Source organism: Carettochelys insculpta, chromosome 26 (assembly GCF_033958435.1).
Source record: "Carettochelys insculpta isolate YL-2023 chromosome 26, ASM3395843v1, whole genome shotgun sequence".
Taxonomy (NCBI): domain Eukaryota; kingdom Metazoa; phylum Chordata; order Testudines; family Carettochelyidae; genus Carettochelys; species Carettochelys insculpta.
In genome coordinates, this window is record NC_134162.1 from 3,909,139 (window position 1) to 3,928,579 (window position 19,441).

Here is a 19,441-nt window from a genome sequence, read left to right on the forward strand (position 1 = left end):
GCCTCTTCTGGTTAGGACACTGTTCACATTCAGGAAGGTGAAGGCCTGAGGTTCTGGGGGAGAATGAGGGTGGCAGCCATGGTGTGAACCTTGCTCCAGTCACCTCACTATCCCTCCTTTTTCTTCCCCCCCCCCCGCACACTTTCTCCACACAAAAATTTAAATACCACCCTGCCCTTCCCTAATTATTTTGTCCATCAGTTATCCCTAATATCTTGTATGCCAATATTTGCTCATTATCTTCTAGGTCTACCTTCTTTGATTTTTTTGTAAGCATAATTTTTAAAAAGTCTGTTTGTTATTAACTTGACCTTTTAGTTGAGACAAATTTAGTTATTTTGTTTCTTTTTTATACATTTGTTGTCATTGGTTATTATAACATCTTTTAAATGTTTGCAACATGACTGTAATCTCAACTGCTTGGATGCTTCATGGAGAGAGAGGCCGTATTGGATGTAAGCAGAACTCAGGTCAGTGTTGGGCTTTGCATCAAATCAATACCTTGATCAGCATCTTGGAGAGAATTGGTAATTAATGTACTTTGAACAGCACATGTAGAATTTGTTCTGTTCACAAGACATACCCAAAAATAAGTGTTGCTGTATTTTACATAGCTGAATTATGTGAATGGTGTTCACTATAGCAGTATAGTTGATCAGTGATCCATCCTGGAGGTAAAAAGGCAAAGTCACAAACAAGACCTAAAGGAGCTCTTTGTTGCAGATCTGATTAGGAAAGTAGGAAAACTGCTTCAAAGGATGGAGCAAGGATTCCACCAACCATCTCCTGTAGAGAATTCTAAAATCTAGGTGGATGCACAACCGTGCAACTTAGAGGGAACTCTGGTCTTGTCCCCAGCCTTGGCACTGCCGCTTCACTTCTGGCTTCAGAGCCATTTCCAGCTGTGGCCCCTTTACCTCTGTTTTGCTTCCCTTCCCCCAGGAGGGGAAGGAGTTATGGACAAGGATAAGGGGAGACATGACTCTCAGAAGTTGGGTGACTACTGAGCTAAAGGTATTAAGTGGTCAAAGGAGACAGCGGTCATCTTTTGTGGACTAACTGCTTCAGGAGAACACCTACCACCCTAAGTAGTGGGTTGCATATACAGAAGTAGCCCCATTTTACAAGCAGCAAAAGTATCTTTTAGACCAAGTCTGCAACACAAACTTTTGCTGGCTTAGCTGTATTGGTCAGGATGTGAAGAGGAGTGATTCTTGCCTAACAGGTCTGCACTTTTTAAAAGCCAAGAGTGTAGATAGTTATACCAGTGCAACTGCACTGTTCCATGTGTAGCCCATTTCGCTTAGGGAGTGCTCTGGAATAAGCTATGCTGGCATGAAGGTTTTGCTGATAGAAGCTGTTTTCACAGTAGCATTGCTTTGCCCCATGTGTTATAACGTCAGCACAGTGCTCCCGGTTAGTCCCGAACTTAAAAGTTTTAAAGAGCTTAGCAAACAGTGGTTTTTGTGTGGGAGTTCTTCAGGTGGAGGAGGAGCTCTTATGGGACCCTTGAGATCCACATGCTGAGCTGTTCGTTTGAAGGACTTTTTGTTGAGGCCGTCAGTTGGAAGCTGTGAGCTTCATGTCGAGGAGTTGAAATCTATAACCCTCTGTTCATCGGTCAACCCTTAAGTAGCGTGTGGGGCTATCTGGAAGACTGGGCCTATATAAAGCCTGCTACTAAGCAACCAGGGAGTTAAATGAACAGGAGTAGCTAATAGGGAGTTTTGTGTGGGAGTTAGAGGGGGAATTTGAAGGGGGCTAGATACACTTGGTATTCATTAAAACCTCTTTTAAACTAGAACCAAAACTACCTGATTTAAGTAAAAACCCGATTAAGAATCTTGTTATCTGTAGGAAGAAATGCTGGCAGAAGTCCAGCAGCAGAGCAGGGGTTATCCTGTTTGTTGCACCCAATGCCACATGTATCATTACCTGCCCTGTGGACGGGTGGCACATATACAAATTTGAGGCAAGGAGCTCCTGGCCTTGAGAGACCAGGTACATGCTTTGGAGACCTGGAACGCTGAATTGGAGGAGCTAAGGGAGGCAGAGAGGTACACAGATGAAGCTTCTGGGACGCTGTAGAACTATCACACCTCCATTCAGACAGTCCCTGTGTATTTTGAGGAGGGTGAAAGACTCAGGGAAAGAGAACATTCAACTGTAGCAGAGGGAAACCATCCCGTAGTTGGGACCCTCCTTCCTGTGGGAGAGGTTATCCTCTCAGACTGAGTATTTCTCTCCAGGAGATGGAACTCTAGTGTTTTAGTAGGAAAAGTTTGGTGTTAACATGGGGAGATTCAGTCATTAGAAACGTAGACAGCTGGGTTTGTGATGACCGGGAGACACGTATGGTGACTTACTGGCATAGGTTGCAGATCTCTTGAGACATCTAGGTAGACTTATGTGTAGTGCTGGGGAGAATCTGGTGGTCATAGTGAGCGTAGGTACCAATGACATTAGAGAAGGGGAGCAGAGAGGTTCTTGAGGCTGAATATAGGCTGCAAGGAAAGAGATTGAAATCCAGGACCTCTATGGTAGCGGTCTCTGAAATGCTTCCATGTCCATGTGAAAGGCCAGGTAGGCAAGCAGAACTTCAGAGTCTCAATGAGACGATGGTGTAGGGAGGAGGGGTTTGGATTCATTAGGAACTGGTAAAACTTTTTGGAAAGGGGGAGCCTATACAGGAAGATGGGCTGCACCTATACCAAAATGGAACCAGACTGTGGCCGTTTAAAAACGTCTGTATGACCTTTTTAACATCAGGGTTTGGGGGAGAGCTGATGGGTGCAGAGCATACATGGATCAGACGGAGGCATCTCATAAGGGAGTGTCTATTAGTAAGGATTCTCTATATTCTAGTAAGGTGGAGAGGAGCAAAGATGATAAAATATGGGTAAGATTAGATGAGAAACAATCACATGAAAGTCTGACATCAGGAAATGGCAGACTGATGAATAGTGACAAATTTTTAAAGTGCTTATATACAAACATTAGGAGTCTAAACAATAAGATGGGTGAAGTAGAGTGCTTCATATTTAAGAAGGATATTCATAGAATAGTCATCATAGAAACTTGGTGGAAAGAGGACAATCAATGGGACACAGTCATACCAGGGCATAAAATATATCAGAAGGACAGAACAGGTTGTGCTGGTGGGAGAATGGCACTATACGTGAAAGAAAATGTAGAATCAAATGAAGTAAATGAACCCAAATATTCCATACGATCTTATGGATAGTAATTCCATGTCCTAATAATAAGAATACAGGTGTAGGGATATATTACCAATCACCTGACCAGGAAAGTGAAATGCTAAGGGAGATTGGAGAAGCTATCAAAATAAAAAAATTAAAAAAAATCAATAATAATGGGGGATTCAGCTGTCCCCCTATTGACTGGGTACACATCACCTCAGGATGGGATGCACAGATGAAATTTCTAGATACCTGAAATGATTGTTTCTTGGAACAGCAGGTTCTGGAGCCAACAAAGGGAGAGGGCAGTTCTTGATTTAGTCCTCAGTAGAGCACAGGATCTGGTCCAAGAGGTAGACATAACCGGGCTGCTTGGAAAGAAAGACCACGGTGTAATAAAATTTAACATCCCTGTGATGGGGAAAACACCTCAGTAGTCCAATACTGTGGTGTTTAATTTCAGAAAGAGGAACTACACAAAAATGAGGAGGTTAGTTAAACAGAAATTAAAAGGTACAGTACCAGAAATAAAATCCCTGCAATCTTCATGGAATCTTTTTTCAACGACACTGTAATAGAGGCTCAACTTACATGTATACCTCATATTTAAAAACACAAATACCAAAAAAGTGGTTTAACAGCCAGATTAAAAAAACAGCGAGAGGCAAAAGGCTTAATTTAAAACGTGGAAGTCAAATCTCAGTAAGGAAAATAGAAAGGAGCATAAACTCTGTCAAGCTATGTGTATAAACATAATAAGAAAAGCCAAAAAGTAATTTGAAGAACAGCTAGTCAAAGACTCAGAAAGTAATAGCAAAATGTTTTAACTGCATCAGAAGTAGGAAGCCTGCTAAACAACCAGTGGGGCCACTGGATGATCAAAATGCTAAGGGAACATTCAAAGACATTAAGACCATTGTGGAGAAACTAAATTAATTCTTTGCTTCTTTCATTACGGCTGAGGATGTTAGAGAGATTCCCAAACCTGAGCCATTCTTTTAGGGTGAGAAATCTGAAGAATTGTCTCATATTGGGGCAGCACTAGAGGAGGTTTTGGAACAAATTGATAAACTTAACAGTAACATGTTACCAGGATCAGATGGCATTCACCCAAGAATTCAGGAAGAAATCAAATCTGAAATTGCAGAATTATTAACTGTGGTTTGTAACTTGTCCTTTAAATCAACTTCTGTACCTAATGCCCAGAAGATAGCTAATGTGACGCCAATATTTAAAAAGGGCTCTAGGGGTGATTCTGGCAATTACAGACTGGTAAGTCTAATGTCAGTACTGGGCAAATTAGATGAGTCCCCAGGCTCATCTAGTGAGAGAACTACTTGCTAGACAGTCGAATATAAAAATCAGAATTTCTGAGTTAGAAAATAAGAATGATAGTAATGGGACAGATGAATGGGGCCATGTAGCCCAGTGTCCTGTCTTCTGATAGTGGTTGGTGTCAAATGCTTCAGAAGGAATGAGTAGAATAGGGCAACTTATTGTGGGATCTCTTGTCCGTTGTCCAGTCTAAGGTTATAGGGTTTGGAGACTTAAGGACACCCAGGGTGTGTCTACACTTGCATTCCTCTTTTGAAAGAGGCATGCAAATGAGGGAAATTGAAAATGCAAATGAGGTGCAGATTTACGTATCTGGCACCTCATTTGCATACTCTTCTTTTGAAAGAAGAAAAGCAGTGTAGATCCTGCTCTTTTGAAAGTAAACCCCATCTTCAAAAGAATCCTTCTTCCCATAAAAAAAGGGTTTGCATCCCTTATCTTGGTGTATAGTCATTGATGGACTTATCTTCCTTGAATTTAGCTAATTGTTTGGTAACACAATTATAATTTTGGTCTTTCTAACTTCCCCTTGAAGTGAATTCCCCAGGATCATTGTGAATTGTGTGAAGAAGTACGTGCTTATGTTTGTTTAAAAATCTGCAGCCTATTAGTTTTATTGGGTGACCCTTGGTTCTCATGTATGTGAAGGGGTAAATAAGACAGGCATATTTTAATTTCCCCACACAATTCATGATTTTATGGACTTTTAGCCTGTCCATCTTTGGTCGTCTTTTTCTGAGCCAAATGTCCCAGTTGTTTAAATCTTGCCTAATATGGAAGATTTTTCCATAACTATTCCACCCTTTTTCCAGATCTCCAGAGTTGCCTGTCAATATTTATTCTGACCAACCTCTGATGAATGACCCTGGTTGGGAATTTCTTTATTGTATGGTGTTAAATCCTAGAAGCCCCTTCCTGTTCCTGGGTTGGTCTGTATATAGCTCTCAAAATTGTTAATGGAGAATCCTTGCCTTTTAATTGAAAGTATTTCAAGTAGGATCCTACAAAAATTTGACTTTGACCAGTGCTACTGAACTATTTTTATTGTGTGTTTTATTGATATTCATCCATGGGCCAAAAGAAAATTTAAAATTACTGCAAGCAATGTTTGCAGAAAACAGAGTTTAGTGGAGTGATTAAATAATTTTGAGGATAGGTCATATGTGCAGAGTGATCTGGAACAATTGATAAGCAGGCCATGAACAATCATCTTGCTTTTTTAATACATCTAAATTCAAGATCGTACACTTAGGAAATAAAAATTTAAGTCACAATTAGAGGATAAGAGACAATATCTTCCATAGCCATTACTGTGAAAAGAATTTAGGTATCATGGTGAATAAGCAGCTCAACGTGAGCGCTCAGGGCAGTTCTGGGGCGAAAGGACTCATTCAGTTCTTCATTGTGTGCGTAGGAGACAGCAAGAGCAGTAGATGGGTAGAATTATTTTTGGTATTCAGTTACTCAGTTCTGGTGTATGCACTTCAAAAAGAAAGTTGAGAAATTGGAAAGGGATGAGAAAAGAGCCACAGAAATACATGTGAAAAACTGCCTACAGTGAGAGAGTTAAATTCAATCTATTTAGGATTTTTTTAAATAAAGAAAAGGCTCAGAAATGATTTAATCAGTATGTCAATATGTACGTGAAGAGGAGTTTTCTGATGGCAGAGGAATTTTTAATCTAACAGAGACATAAGATCCAGTTTGGAGTAGCTGAAGTTGGGTTAATTCAAACTGGAAACAAGATGCAAATACGGAACAGTGAGAGGAATTAACAATGGAACAGTTTACTGAGGGATATGGTAAGTTCTCCAGCACTTAGATTCCTGTTTCTCAGTGCTACATTCTAGAAGTTCTGGGTTTAATGCAAAAATTACTGGATATAATTCTGTAGCCTTTCCTATGCAGATGATCAGACTCACCAGATGACCATAGTGGTCACTTCTGGCCTTAAAGTCTATGAAGTGTAGAAGTCTAGGAGCCAGCCAGGTGTTAACACCCAGGAGCACAGGCTCCTGGCAGTATGTGGTTTGGCCAACAATTAGTGAGGGATAAAGACATTCTCTTGGACGTAGTGATAACTGGACACTGTGGAGAAGGGGGAAGGTGAGCTATTTCTCCCATTCCTCTTCTTCAAAGCAACCAGATATTCCAATGTATCCTAGTTATAGTATCCATCTTTGTGCCCAGGATTACTTAGTAGACACATAAGCAGAATGATTCTTCAAGTATTGTCCCTGTGGGTGCTCCACTCTGGTTATCGGTGCGTCCTTGTGCTGGCGCTCAGAGAGTGTTCTATAGGATTCTTTCTTCTTGCTTTTTTGCTGCGTCACTGCCATGCCAGGTTACCCAGGTTTGAAGTGGTGCATGCAGGCCTTTGATGGCCATGCTTCCTGCATTAAAGTCCTGTGCCTGCTGCTCCAGCCTCACAGTGAGGGCTGAAAAGGACCGAGCCAACAGGCTCAAAATGTATTTGTACGAGAAGTCCCTCTAAGCAGTGGCCCCAGAGCAACCGTCTGCTAAAGACTCAGCTTGGGAGATGAAAGGTATGGACTAGAAACGTCCTTCTGCCTCAATAGGTACCGCTCTTTCAGTGATGGATCCATCTCCGCAGGCCATACCATGAGAAAAACTTGCCATGGCCTCCCTGGCACTGTGTTTGCTGGCACCACCGAAGAGAGCACTGTTGGAACCGAACTGTAAGCACTCAGTGCCTTCGATGCTGTCAGCACTGCCAGGTTTGGCCACCTCAACCCCAGGGCACAAGAGATTTTATAAAACCAAGACCCCAGCCTCCATGCTGGACCTGGAGTGTAAGCAACATTGCTCCAAGTTGCTGCACTGCTCACAACGGTCCCTGGATATGGCACCGTGTAGCACCGGGGCCAACACATCACCCCATGCCTGTTCAGCATCGGAAATGACACCGAGATGGCCCCAAGAGACCACGCCATTAGAATCGCTGGTGCCTGAGTGCGGCACATTGCTGAAACGGTGATGAACCAAGGTGCCGCCAAAATTACACCCAACACCAGGTCTGGCACCACTCAGCTCTCTGCACTGAGTCTCCCGGGTACCACCTGTGTCCCCATGCCTATCCCAGAGATCAGGACTCTCAGGAACCAGACCTCGAACCCTGGGAAGGGGCGGTTCTGACTGTCAGAGTGTATTTACCTCTCAACGCTCCAGCCCCATGCACTCAACTTGGCAAGACATGCCCCCCACTGTGGCATACCTGCAACTACCTCCACCATTGTTCATGCATCATTATTTCTGTCACCACTGTATGGCACCGCTGTGGTCATCGTAGCAAGCATGATCACCCTGCTCTCATGCACTATCGGCACCGTCCAGGGCTTCTGAGGATCATCCCTCTTTGCCATTGCCTTCCTCACCCATCCTATTGCCAAACATTTTTTGACAGGCCTGAAAACACCTTTCCATTAGTATGCCCTCTGGTCCCTATCTGGGACCTTCACAGCATTCTCAAGTGCCTCATGAAACCACTGTTTGAACCCCTGGTGACATGTTCATCTGTCAATGAAGGTCTCCTTTTTAGTCACCATCATGTCAGCCAGGAGAATAGGGGTGCTTGCTGCCCTCCTGCCAAACCTCCTTATACTGTGTTTACCAAGGATAGGGTCAACCTTTGTCCTCATCTTAAGTTTCTTCCCAAGATTCCCTCTCTATTTCAGCTTAACGAACTTATTCACTTATAGACGTTTTTCCCCAAAGCTGCACTCCGATCCCACAAGTGCAGCATGGCACACCCTGGACATCTGTTGGGTGTTTGGCCTTTTACATCGTCCACACAGAACTTTGGCGGAAATCGCCAAGGCTGTTCCTGTCCTTTGCAGAACGGGCCTAAGGCCTGCCTTTCTCAGCCCAGCGGCTGTCTGTGACTCTCCTCATTCATCCACACGTTACACACATCATCAACGGGAACTCCTAGGCACTGTCACTACACACGCCACATGGGCTGAGTCCTCCACTACCACTTCCCTCAGGAATGTACCCCTTATGAGCATATGCAAGGCAGCCCTTGTAGTTTTCCAGCAGCATGTTTGCACAGCACTATGCTCTCATCTTCCATTGCCTTCTCCATTCAACTGGGACAAGCAAGAGTTATCCACTGTGGTAGTTACTGAGCTCCAAACCCACCTCCACACTCTGACTACTGCTTTACAGTCACCCAAAGCGGAGCATGCATGGGGACAGTACTCGAAGAAGAGGAAGTTACTCACCTTGTGCAATAACGATGGTTCTTCGAGATGTGTCCTCCCCATGGGTGCTTCACTTCCCTCCCTCCTTCCCCTGCTTTGGAGCATCCTGCACCCTTTGTGGGATAGAGGAGGAATGGAGGAGTCTGTGCTGTACGCATGCCAGATAGCATGAGGAGGCACTGCTGCATTGTGCAGCACTGGAAAGCCACAGCTATAGAAGAATCTCTGAGTGCCGGCGCAAGGATGCGCTGATGCTCAGAGTGGTGCACCCACAGGGACACACGTCTCAAAGAACCTTCTTACTGCACAAGGTGAGTAACTTCCTCTTCTGCAATGACCCAACTTGAAAGAGTTAATGTTTAAATTTCAATTGTTGCTTTTAGGTGTCAGGTGTTAACTCTGAATTACATAAATGGTTCAGTTTATTTCTATATTTGAAGCTGTCACTTTTCAGAATCAACAGTTCATATTTTGTTCACACTTGGAAGATCTGTCTGTGTTGGTAAGGCCTAGAAATGTACTTTTTAAAAATGAAACTCAGCTCTGAGGTACAGTTTGTTGGCAACAGGAGAATTCTGCAGAGCAATCTTACCTACAGACGAGATACAGCCTATGTGTACTGCACATATGTAAAATACATAATTTTTAATAATTTAAAAGTTTTAACTACAGAGGTGTCAGAAGAGACAGAAAGGGAGGCTGTAGCAGTAACAAGACACTCCTAGAACCTTAATCAGCTAGTTCAGCAATTTGCTGCTAATTCATTTAGCCTGTATTGTTTTTCTTGATATTTGTTTTTTCGGACAAATTATGGTTTGAAAATGTACCTTTTTAAATAGTTCCCAACTTTTTTGTGTTTGTTTTCCCAGCTGCCAAGTGGGAGACTCTTCCATGCTGCAGCTGTCATCTCAGATGCCATGTACATCTTTGGTGGGACAGTGGACAATAATATTAGAAGTGGAGAAATGTACAGATTCCAGGTAATTTGTTAACCTGATTCATGGGGTTATGAAGCAGGCAGCAGTGCCCAAAGGTAAGGTGGCCTAATATTTTCCATTATAAACCCCTTTTTTCATTTGCTTAATTGTTCCTAAATGTCAGTTGTTCAGGCTGAAATTTTCTGTGCTTAATCTCTTCCACAGGCTGAACTTTTTGTTTTAAGTTTCAGCAAAAGCAGTTCAGACAATTTTCTAATATTAAATATTTTTTACAACTGTTTCGTCTATGAACTCTAACATCCCCACGCTTTAGGCACTTTAAATTTGGCAGGGAGATTGTTTGGCTGGGCTATAAAATTCTAAAGATTACTGTTTTCACATGCCCAACTTTGTTAAAATCTCCATACCGTTCCAGCTATATTAAGCACAATATGATCGCACTGCTTTGTTTGATCAGGACATTCTGTGCTTTTGTTTTGGAGCTGCAGTTAAGGTGTTGCCAGTGTAGAAATCCAGTGGTGACCTTATCCATGGAGCTATTGGTTTATCCCCCAATAAACTGAAATAAACAATAACAGATTTTAAATCTTTTCTTATTTCAGTTTTCTTGTTATCCAAAATGTACTTTGCATGAAGATTATGGAAGACTGTGGGAAAATAGGCAGTTCAGCGACTTGGAGTTTGTTCTAGGAGAGGTGGGTGTATATTCCAGTGAAAATTATAATGTGAGTTTGAGAGAAGCAGTTTGTCATTTTTGGCAGTAAAGATGAAGGTGAACCATCTTCCACTTTAAGTGTTCCCACAGCTAAACACTAAGACAATTATTTCAGTAACACTTTCAAGAAACAGCAGAGAGATTTTGTCAGAGTACCTGGATATTTGAATCAGGCTAGCCAGTGTGACAGATATCTCCCTGAAACCTGGAAAAGCAAGAACTAGGATAATTAGCTCTGTTTTGTTACATCACTACAATTATCCAGTTCTTTTAAAATACAGTTGCAAGTTAGAGGATCAACATTATTTCCTTTGTTACGTGTACCAGCCCTTACACTGACATGGTTATATCAACATGTCAAAATGCCAGGATGCTCTATACTTATTGATGTATAAGCAATACTGGGTTTGCCCATCACTGTATTTTCCTGATAGTGTCTCTTTTGCATAATCACTGTATATTTACTTGTTTACTGTAAAACATGTGAAACACTAATTCCAGCTGTCAGCCCATATTTAGCAAGAATGCAAGTATCTCTGTATTTGTTCTGTGATTATTTCTCAGTGGCCCTTCTATGAATATGTAAAAACTCTCTACTTTGACTCTGGGGCTGGAATTCATAAAGCTCAGCCACAGTGTGACAGCTCTGTCCTTGAGGTCTAATTAGTGGCATCCCAGAGTGGATGATTGATTCTACTCATGCCAGAAGCAGGAACAAAGAGCTGTCTGAAGAACTGGGCTCCATTTTGTTCTGGATTGTGTGCCTTGTGCTTGCTTCCTTGCTTCCCATTCCAGCTGCCTGCTATATCCCATACTGCTTCTCTGGTTTGAATTCCTGGTATCCTGACCTGGTTTGATTCCTGGCATCTGACTTAAGATTCCTATCCTCCAGTTAGTCTCCTGCCTCGGATCTACCCAACTCAGGCTGAGTCTGGTTTCTGACTTGGCTTTTAGATTTCCAGTTTGTTTTGGGCTTCTGACCTCCGAGTCTTGGCCCAGCAAGCTCTTGACTCCTTTCCACAACAGAGGAGCAGGAGTTGGAAGAGGCTGTCTTACCCCTCTGCCTTGCCTCTGCTAGAGCCTTTCACTGATATGTGTAGCTACACACCTCAGAGTGAATGGAGTATGCTTTTCACTGCAACATGTAGGTAGGTATACGCTATGCACTGCCAGAAGCTTGTGTGCAATATAGACAGCCACAGTGACCAGCATTGGAGAGGAATGTGTTTTGCTACTGCAGTTAAGTCCACTAAACTGAAATTGTACAAGGCTGTAGTCCTCACCAGTCTCCTGTATGGCTGTGAAACCTGGACCTCGTACAGAAGACATAAAACTGCTGGAGTGCTTCCACACATGCAGTCTGAGGTCAATACTGCACATTTGATGGCGACAGAGTTATGAACCTGGAAGTCCTCGACAGAGTAGGAACCATGAGCATCAAAGCCATGATTCTGAAACCCCAGCTTCATTGGACAGGGCACATCTTACGAATGGAGGAATCAAGAATCCCTAAGCAACTTCTCTATGGTAAACTCTCCCAGGGCAAAAGGAATCAAGGTAGGCCTTGGAAGAGAGATAAAGACTGTGTGAAGGCCAGCATTGCTCGTGCTGGTTTAAAATCAGATCAGCTAAAGCAGCATGCAAAAGACCGAACGGACTGGCGTGCTCTTGTACGACATGCATATGACACTTTGAAGACCAGCAACGTGTACGCCTCATTGATGCTCGTGAGGGGAAGGAAGCAGTAGCAGCCGCACCAACAGAGCCAGGACAGTTCTCTTGCCCCCACTGTGAGCGTCCATGCCCTTCAAAGCTTGGTCTCCTCAGCCACATGCGAGTCCACAGCCGATGAGCCTCTGCAAGCTCAAGACATCATCAGACATGATGGACTATCTACAAGTGTACAGTATTCTAGGTAATTTTTGTAGACTGCCAGGGGAAGAGACCCTGGAGACTTAGAATCTGAAGAATGCCAGTGAGCCAGGGGTCTGCAACCTGTGGCTCTTTAAGGACTTCTTTGTGCCTCTTGACACTATAATTGCAAAATTAAAAAAACAAAGAAAACAAAACAAACGCAAAAAAACCCCTCCTGATTATTTTCAACAAACAAAAGTTTAAAAGCCCAAAAATGAACAACTCATATCTAAATAGCAAATGATATGTGATCTTGAGACATTGGATAACTTCCCTGGCATGCCCCAGAGAGAGAAAAGGCTCCGGAGTGAAAATCAGGAAGACAGTAGTACAAACACGCATGTAAAGTGTGAGGACGTAGAATATGTAAAAAGTTTGTGAATGTCCTGCAGTAAACATGTATCACATTACAAATCGTTGTGTGTGAACTGTTCTTAAAATATGGGTTATAAAAAGTGTGGTTTGATGTTATTTATTAAGGACTGTCTCAGTTGCATGCATTGTGGCATTTTTTTTAACCAAATTGAAAAAAATGGCTCGTCTTGCTATTTTGGTTGCCAATCTCTGCATTAAGCCATTTTGAGAGAGAAAGTGCAACATGAAACTTGAAGATGGATTTATAACTGTAGCTATATTTGTGCAAAGTGATATTTAAGAACTCTGTCTTCCAAGCAAGTAAATAACTCTTTTGAAAGATAGTTGTCAATATTTGTAATATCATACCTCAAGTTTCTTAAAAGCCATGTTTAAATTATTGAAATAAAATCTAGACAATATTTTAACTTATGGAAAAAGTAACTTTGATTCTTCTCCTCCAATTCAAACAAAGACCAAACATTAAAGAAAAGAATACTCATTTTCTGGCTGAGAACAAGCATGAGAAAATTTGAGCTCAGTGGCTAACCTTTTCAGAAAGCTATATGCTTTTGAAAAGACCACGGCCTGCATTTCTATAAAATATTAAGAACAGCCACAAACAACTGTTACTTTTCTTTTGAAAAGAAAAAGTTTGGACATCACTTGTAACTACAGGTGACAGATCTCATGGTCTCTGAACTTAGTTATCAGCCTTCCCTTCAAGGCTTATGACGAAAGAATCACAACAAATTGTAGTAAGTGTTTTGGAGGAAGAGAAGGTGGAATTTTGCCCATGATGTGTATAGTGTACACCAGTATACCCTCTGTTTGCTCTCACCATATTTTCTAATGGCTATGGTAAAATCATCCTATCTTGGACCCAATCCTGGAAGTGGTTAAGGACCCCCTACTGCCACTGTTTGCTAGCATGATGCTATCTGTGAGTCCACTGAAACATGCGCTTTTACACTCATTGCTGACAGAAGGAAGACCGAGTCCGGGGGCATGCAGCCATTGTCACAGCCCGCTCTAAGTGGCTAAGGAAGAAAATTATACAGGCAAGGGAGAGATTGAAACAGGCAAGTATTTCACAGAAATAGTCTTATGGTGAGTTGGTACTTAAATATTTATTCAGTCAACAAATAGGAAGTCTCATTGTTTTCAATCTCTGCTATAGATCTGTAGGGCCAATGAAGCAGAGTGAGACTGGCCTTAACCAGGCCAGTCAGGATTCCCTCAACTAAGAGCACTGGGGGCGGTGTTTAGGCAGTCAGTGGGAATGAGGGGAATGAGCTAATGTGTGTGGTACACTTTACTCGTCCTGTACTGGCCCAGTGGTTCCTACCACACTTTTCTTCTGGTGCAAGTGGGAACATCCCTGAGGCTGCTTTAACTTGGGTGGAGCTGAAGTGGTTCCCCAGGTGACTCAGAATTAAAGAAAGGTGAAAAGGTGTCTTAGACCAGGTGTGTTGCTAGGGGGTTGCACTCAGGAGTGCTGTCTGCACAATTGCTACTTACAGCTGTCTCAGACGGAATACTTAGCATTGAACAAGGTATTGGGAGACAATTCCTGCACTTTTGCCATCCTCTCAGCAATAGCTGCTGTGGGACTGTGTCCCCTGCAAGACAGCAGTTTTCGCTCAGCACAGACAAAGCCAGTTCAGGGCACGAAGGGATGTAACTGCACAGCGCAAGCCCAGGCAGTGCAGTTCAAAGCCCTTTAGCTGCATATATCACAGTTGTACAAATGTGCACTCTCAAACACATTTTTGTTCCTGGCAAACCACCCTTTCCCAACTGTAGTCCCAGGGACACACCCATGCAGTGTTGCTTCTTTGTTTACTGTTTTCTGTCCCTTTAGAAATCTAAGCAGGAGAATGAAGAAGAGGGACCAACATTGCCCAACAAGGAGGGGATTGGTAGCATTGTCAAGCTGTGCTCTGTGCAACCCCTGCTGGAAGTGCCGATCCGAGAAGCTGAAGCTCAGCCATTTGAGGTGCTCATGCAGTTCCTGTACACGGACAAAATAAAATACCCACGCAAAGGTAGGATGGCAGGAGGAGGGTGGTGTGCAAAGGTAGCACAGTGGAAATAGGGCAGTATGCTAGCCAAACGTGGCCCAGAAGAGGGACTTTTTAAAAAAATGAATTTTTAATAGTAGTAGTTAGTGAGTAAATCTTTATACTTTCTACTTGTGTGACAGCTGCTGGAATTGTGTGTCCAATTCTGATGTCCTGAGTTAAAGAAGGATGTTGAAAAAAGCACAGGTGCGGGGGGGCTCAGAGAAGAGTCCAAAGAATTACTAAAGGATTAGAAAACTTGTTTTGTAGTCAAGGACTCAAGGCACTCATCCTCTTTATCTCAAAAAAGAAGGTTGAGAAGCGACTTGATTACAATCTATTCCACAGAGGGAAAATATTTAATAATGTGCTCTTCAGTCTACTAGCGAAAGATAAAACATAATGCAATGGCTGGAATTTCAAGCTACACAAACTGAGGCAGGAATAAGTCATACATTTTTATCCATAAGAGTAATTAAGCATTCATCACTGCCCATTTTAAAATCAAGATAGCATGTTTTTCTAAAAATCTGCTTTGGGAACTACTCTGGGAAAGCTCTGTGATGTGTGGTAAACAGGAGATCAAACAAGATCATCACACTGCTAATCTCTCTTGGTTCTGCTACTTTAATTGCTCCATATGGCTTCAGAAGTTGGTTAAGAAAATTTCTGACCTTATGGAATATCTTTAAAGACCCTCATATTGGCAAACTTTCTAGAGCTTGGAATAACTTGGTTTCCCTTTGTGATGTATAGGTCATGTGCAAGATGTACTACTTATCATGGATGTGTACAAACTAGCCCTGAATTTCAAGCTTTCACGACTGGAACAGCTTTGCCTCCAATATATTGAAGCATCTGTAGACCTACAAAATGTACTCGTTGTGTGTGAAAATGCTAACAAGCTTCAGCTAGATCAACTTAAGGTAAACACTGAATTTCACTATCCAGATTACCAGTAAGGATTGGAGCTCAGAATGGTCAATGTAGATATTGACTCATGGAGTAAACATTATCACATTGTTTTGTCAGTTTTAAGGCTTTGGAGTTGAATTTGAAACTGGAGACAGCAAGTTAAACTTTCACCTGAGGCTCAGCATCAGCATTGAATTGGATTCCTTTCCTCCCTCTTCTTCTGCTTTTAAGGCCTGGTCTACATTGCAGAGTTTGGTTGACTTAGGACAACTTCTGTTAACCTAGCTCTGTAAGCATCTACCCTAAAATGTAGCTCCCAGCAATGTAAAATGTAGCTCCCACCCACTACAGTGACCTGATAACTTCACCTCTGTGAGATGTGTAGGTCAGCGTAGTTAGGGTGATGCAGTTTCCATGTAAATACTGCGTTACTTACATTGCCTGTTGGCTGTCAGCCCAAGGGAGTGGGGGTTGGGAGAGGCTATTTCAAGTATCATTGCCGCCCCCCACCCCAATTCTTCACAGAGTTGAGTCGGTGGAAGTGCTCCTGTTGAAGAGGTACACCTCTTACGAAGCACCACTGTGATTACTGCAATGGCAATATGTAAGTTTAATTTTGTAGGATAGACGTGCTCTAATGCAGGAGCTGTAACAGCTGCTGCCCTAAACACCTCTCTTTACCTGAAGTCCCTCCACAGTGCTTAAGTAACTGCCATGGATTCCCAGGGTTTGATCTGTTTCTTAGCCTTTAACAAGTCTCCTGGGAGTAAATCTTTAGTGTGCTGGCCCCCTTGGACATCAGCTGTTTTCCACGGGCAGGGCCCTGGCTTCTACAACTCCACCTCTCTTTCTCTGAGGTTCACTTCAGTGAGTCCAGCTGAGCCAGACTCCAGCCAGATATTTTTTCCCCCTGCTTTCAGGATGCAATGCTCTTAAGTACCTTCAGGGTTCACACACATCCCCAGTGGATACTGTTAGCCAAAAAGTATCTGATTACAATAGATGCCCCCCCCCCCCCACCCCAGTTAAATGAGCATTGTGTTCCTGGGCAACCTCAAGTAACTCAAATTATGCGCAAGTCGGGGGGGAACTGGAAACTAGTGCTCATTGGTTTCCTGGCTACCCTGGGCTTGCAGGAGCTGGGAGTGCTGGTCAATTTCCCGGCTCCCAAAAGGGCAGCCAGGGAAAAGGTGCAGCAGAGTGGCTGTCTGCCCACCCTGCTTCCCCCAGCCAGGGAAGCCAGGTAGGCAGACAGCTGTGGCAGAGTGACTTTTCCTCAGCTTTGCTCAGCTGGGGGAGCTGGGGAAGGAGATGTGCTCCTGCCAGCCCCTGGGAACTCCAGGGTTTCAACTTGCATTAGCGCAAGTTAAGCATGTGTCGAAATTGTGTGTATTTACTGTACACGTGAAATGCATGTATCCCAGAAGGGAAATCTAGAGGGATAGTGGATCTTTAAAACTTCAGTTACTGTCAGTTGATTTTTTTATACACGAATGAAAACATTGCAAGATGCTACTCATCTCATTTAAAGGTTTAGAAAAAAGTTGTATTGTCAAATATACCATTATTTGAGCAGTTACGTGAATGTGTGTAGTATGTCGTAACACACAAGCTTACATGGATAGAGGCCAGTTTGTGCATTCAATCTTAACTTTAGCATTCCATTTTGAGTGTTTAATTTTATGTTTATGTTGCATTGACAGTGGCTTTTTGCATTTAATATCAGAAGTAATAACAGATCTCGCTATCACATGATACTTGGTTTTTCAGGTTCTGGTAAAACTCATCTTGTTCTCTTCTTATGGTTAATACCATCAGAATCCTTCAGTAGCATTTTGGATGGATGATTTGTAATATTTTTTCTTCTGTTCTGTACAAAATTGTAGAGTTTTCTCAGATGAAACTCTTCTTCACTTTTTAAGGAACACTGCCTGAACTTTGTGGTTAAAGAGTCACATTTTAATCAGGTAATAATGATGAAGGAATTTGAGCATCTTTCCTCATCTCTGATAGTAGAGATAGTACGAAGAAAACAGCAGCCTCCTGTTCGAACACATTCCGATCAGCCTCTGGACATTGGTAATGTATCTTCCTTCCTGAACTAATAATCACTGCTTGTTTTCTTGAGATGTTAATAGAACTTGGGTTTTGTCTACACTCAAGATTAGGTGATTTACTGAACACTGATTGCTTAGTCAGTCTAATGGCACCCATACTGCCTCTTTGGTGCATACAAGGGCATGCTAATATTTACTTTGACTTAGAGGAGAAACAATCCTGAAACTATCAGAAACAGAGCTGATAAGTGATTCACATTTGTGATTTTGGGATTATTTATTTCTAGTCACTGTGTCTCAGGGTGGGGAACCTCACCCCCAGCCCATTCCTGCACTTTACTTCCCACCCAGACCCCTCACCCTAAGCTCACTTCAACACTCTACCTCCCACCCAGACCCTACATCTCCACCCCAGCCTATTCCTCAGCAACCCCCTCTCATACACTGACTCTCTTGTTTTTGGCTGCACACTAGAGCCTAGAGGGGGCCCACAAAATCTACCAGCCCTGGCTCCTCTATGCTCTGGGGTGGAGCTTGAGGTTAGCGAAGTGAATGTCTTCTCTTTCTTTTTTCTGCTTCTCAGCTGGGGGCTACACCTGAGGGGTCTGTTTATTTTTCCCTCTCCTTACTTGATGTCCACCCCTCCTATAGAACAGTAGAAGTGGAAGGGACCTGGAGAGGTCGTAGAGTCCTGATCCTGCCCTCACAGCAGAACCAATTACTGTCTAGACCATCCCTGCTATAAGTCTGTCTAACCTGCTCTTAAATATCTCCAGTGATGGAGACTCCACAACTTCCCTATGCAATTCATTCCAATGTTTAAGCACCCTGACAGGAAGTTTTTTCTTAATGTCCAACCTAAATCTCCCTTGCCTCAGTTTAAGCCCATTGCTTTTTGTCTTATCCTTGGAGGCCAATGAGAACAATTGTTTTTCCTCCTCATTGTTGTAACACTCTTTTAGGTACATATAAACCACTATCCTTTCCCCTTTCAGTCTTCTCTTTTCTAAGCTAAACAGGCCCAGTTCTTTCAGTTTTTCTCTCATACCTCATGTTCTCTAGACCTTTAATCATTTTTGTTGCTCTTCTCTGGAACTTCTCCAGTTGCTTCACATCTTTCTTGAAAAGTGGTTCCCAAAACTGGACACAATATTCCATTTGAGGCCTCATCAACACAGAATAGAGTGGTAAAATGACTACTCGTGTCTTGCTCACAACACTCCTATAAAGTAATCCCAGAATTATGTTTGCTTTTTTTTGCAGCAGTGTCGCACTTAGGCTGTGGTCCACTATGACCTCTAGATCCCTTTCTGCAATACTCTTTGCTAGACAGTCACTTCCTATTCTGTATGTGTGTAACTGATTATTCCTTCCTTCCTTTGCATTTTTTTTGTTAAACTTTTGTTTACCTCAGACCATTTCTTCAGTTTGTCCAGATCATTTTGAATTATAACCCTATCTGCCAAAGCAACCTCTGGGTTGCTTGGTATAGTCTGCAAACTTACAAGGCATGCTCCCTTCCCAATATCAAAATCGTTGATGAAGATATTGAAAAGATCTGGAGGTGGAGTTGGGTGCAGGGTTTGGGCTGGAGCTAGGCTGATAAAACTCAGGGTTGGAGGGTGGGGTCTAGAAGGGGAGGTGGAAGGGGCTTGGGAGTTGTGGAAAAGCCAAGTTACAGGGCATGAGGGAGTAGAGAGAGAGGAAATGGGGGATGTGGAAAAGGA

At 42.8% G+C, this 19,441-nt stretch overlaps 1 protein-coding gene across 3 annotated transcripts in view; it reads left to right on the forward strand.

The window, feature by feature from the left end:
* The window catches only part of LZTR1 (leucine zipper like post translational regulator 1), a 63,765-nt gene that overhangs the window by 34,327 nt on the left and 9,997 nt on the right, over window positions 1-19,441 (forward strand). For 2 of the 3 annotated variants that reach the window (XM_074977510.1, XM_074977512.1), the window contains 6 exons: window positions 9,628-9,738; window positions 10,299-10,391; window positions 13,666-13,761; window positions 14,544-14,727; window positions 15,499-15,668; window positions 17,580-17,736. In XM_074977510.1, coding sequence (XP_074833611.1) covers window positions 9,628-9,738; window positions 10,299-10,391; window positions 13,666-13,761; window positions 14,544-14,727; window positions 15,499-15,668; window positions 17,580-17,736 — 811 coding nt within the window. The remainder of the gene's footprint in view (window positions 1-9,627; window positions 9,739-10,298; window positions 10,392-13,665; window positions 13,762-14,543; window positions 14,728-15,498; window positions 15,669-17,579; window positions 17,737-19,441) is intronic. The other variant, XM_074977511.1, reaches the window with a different exon arrangement.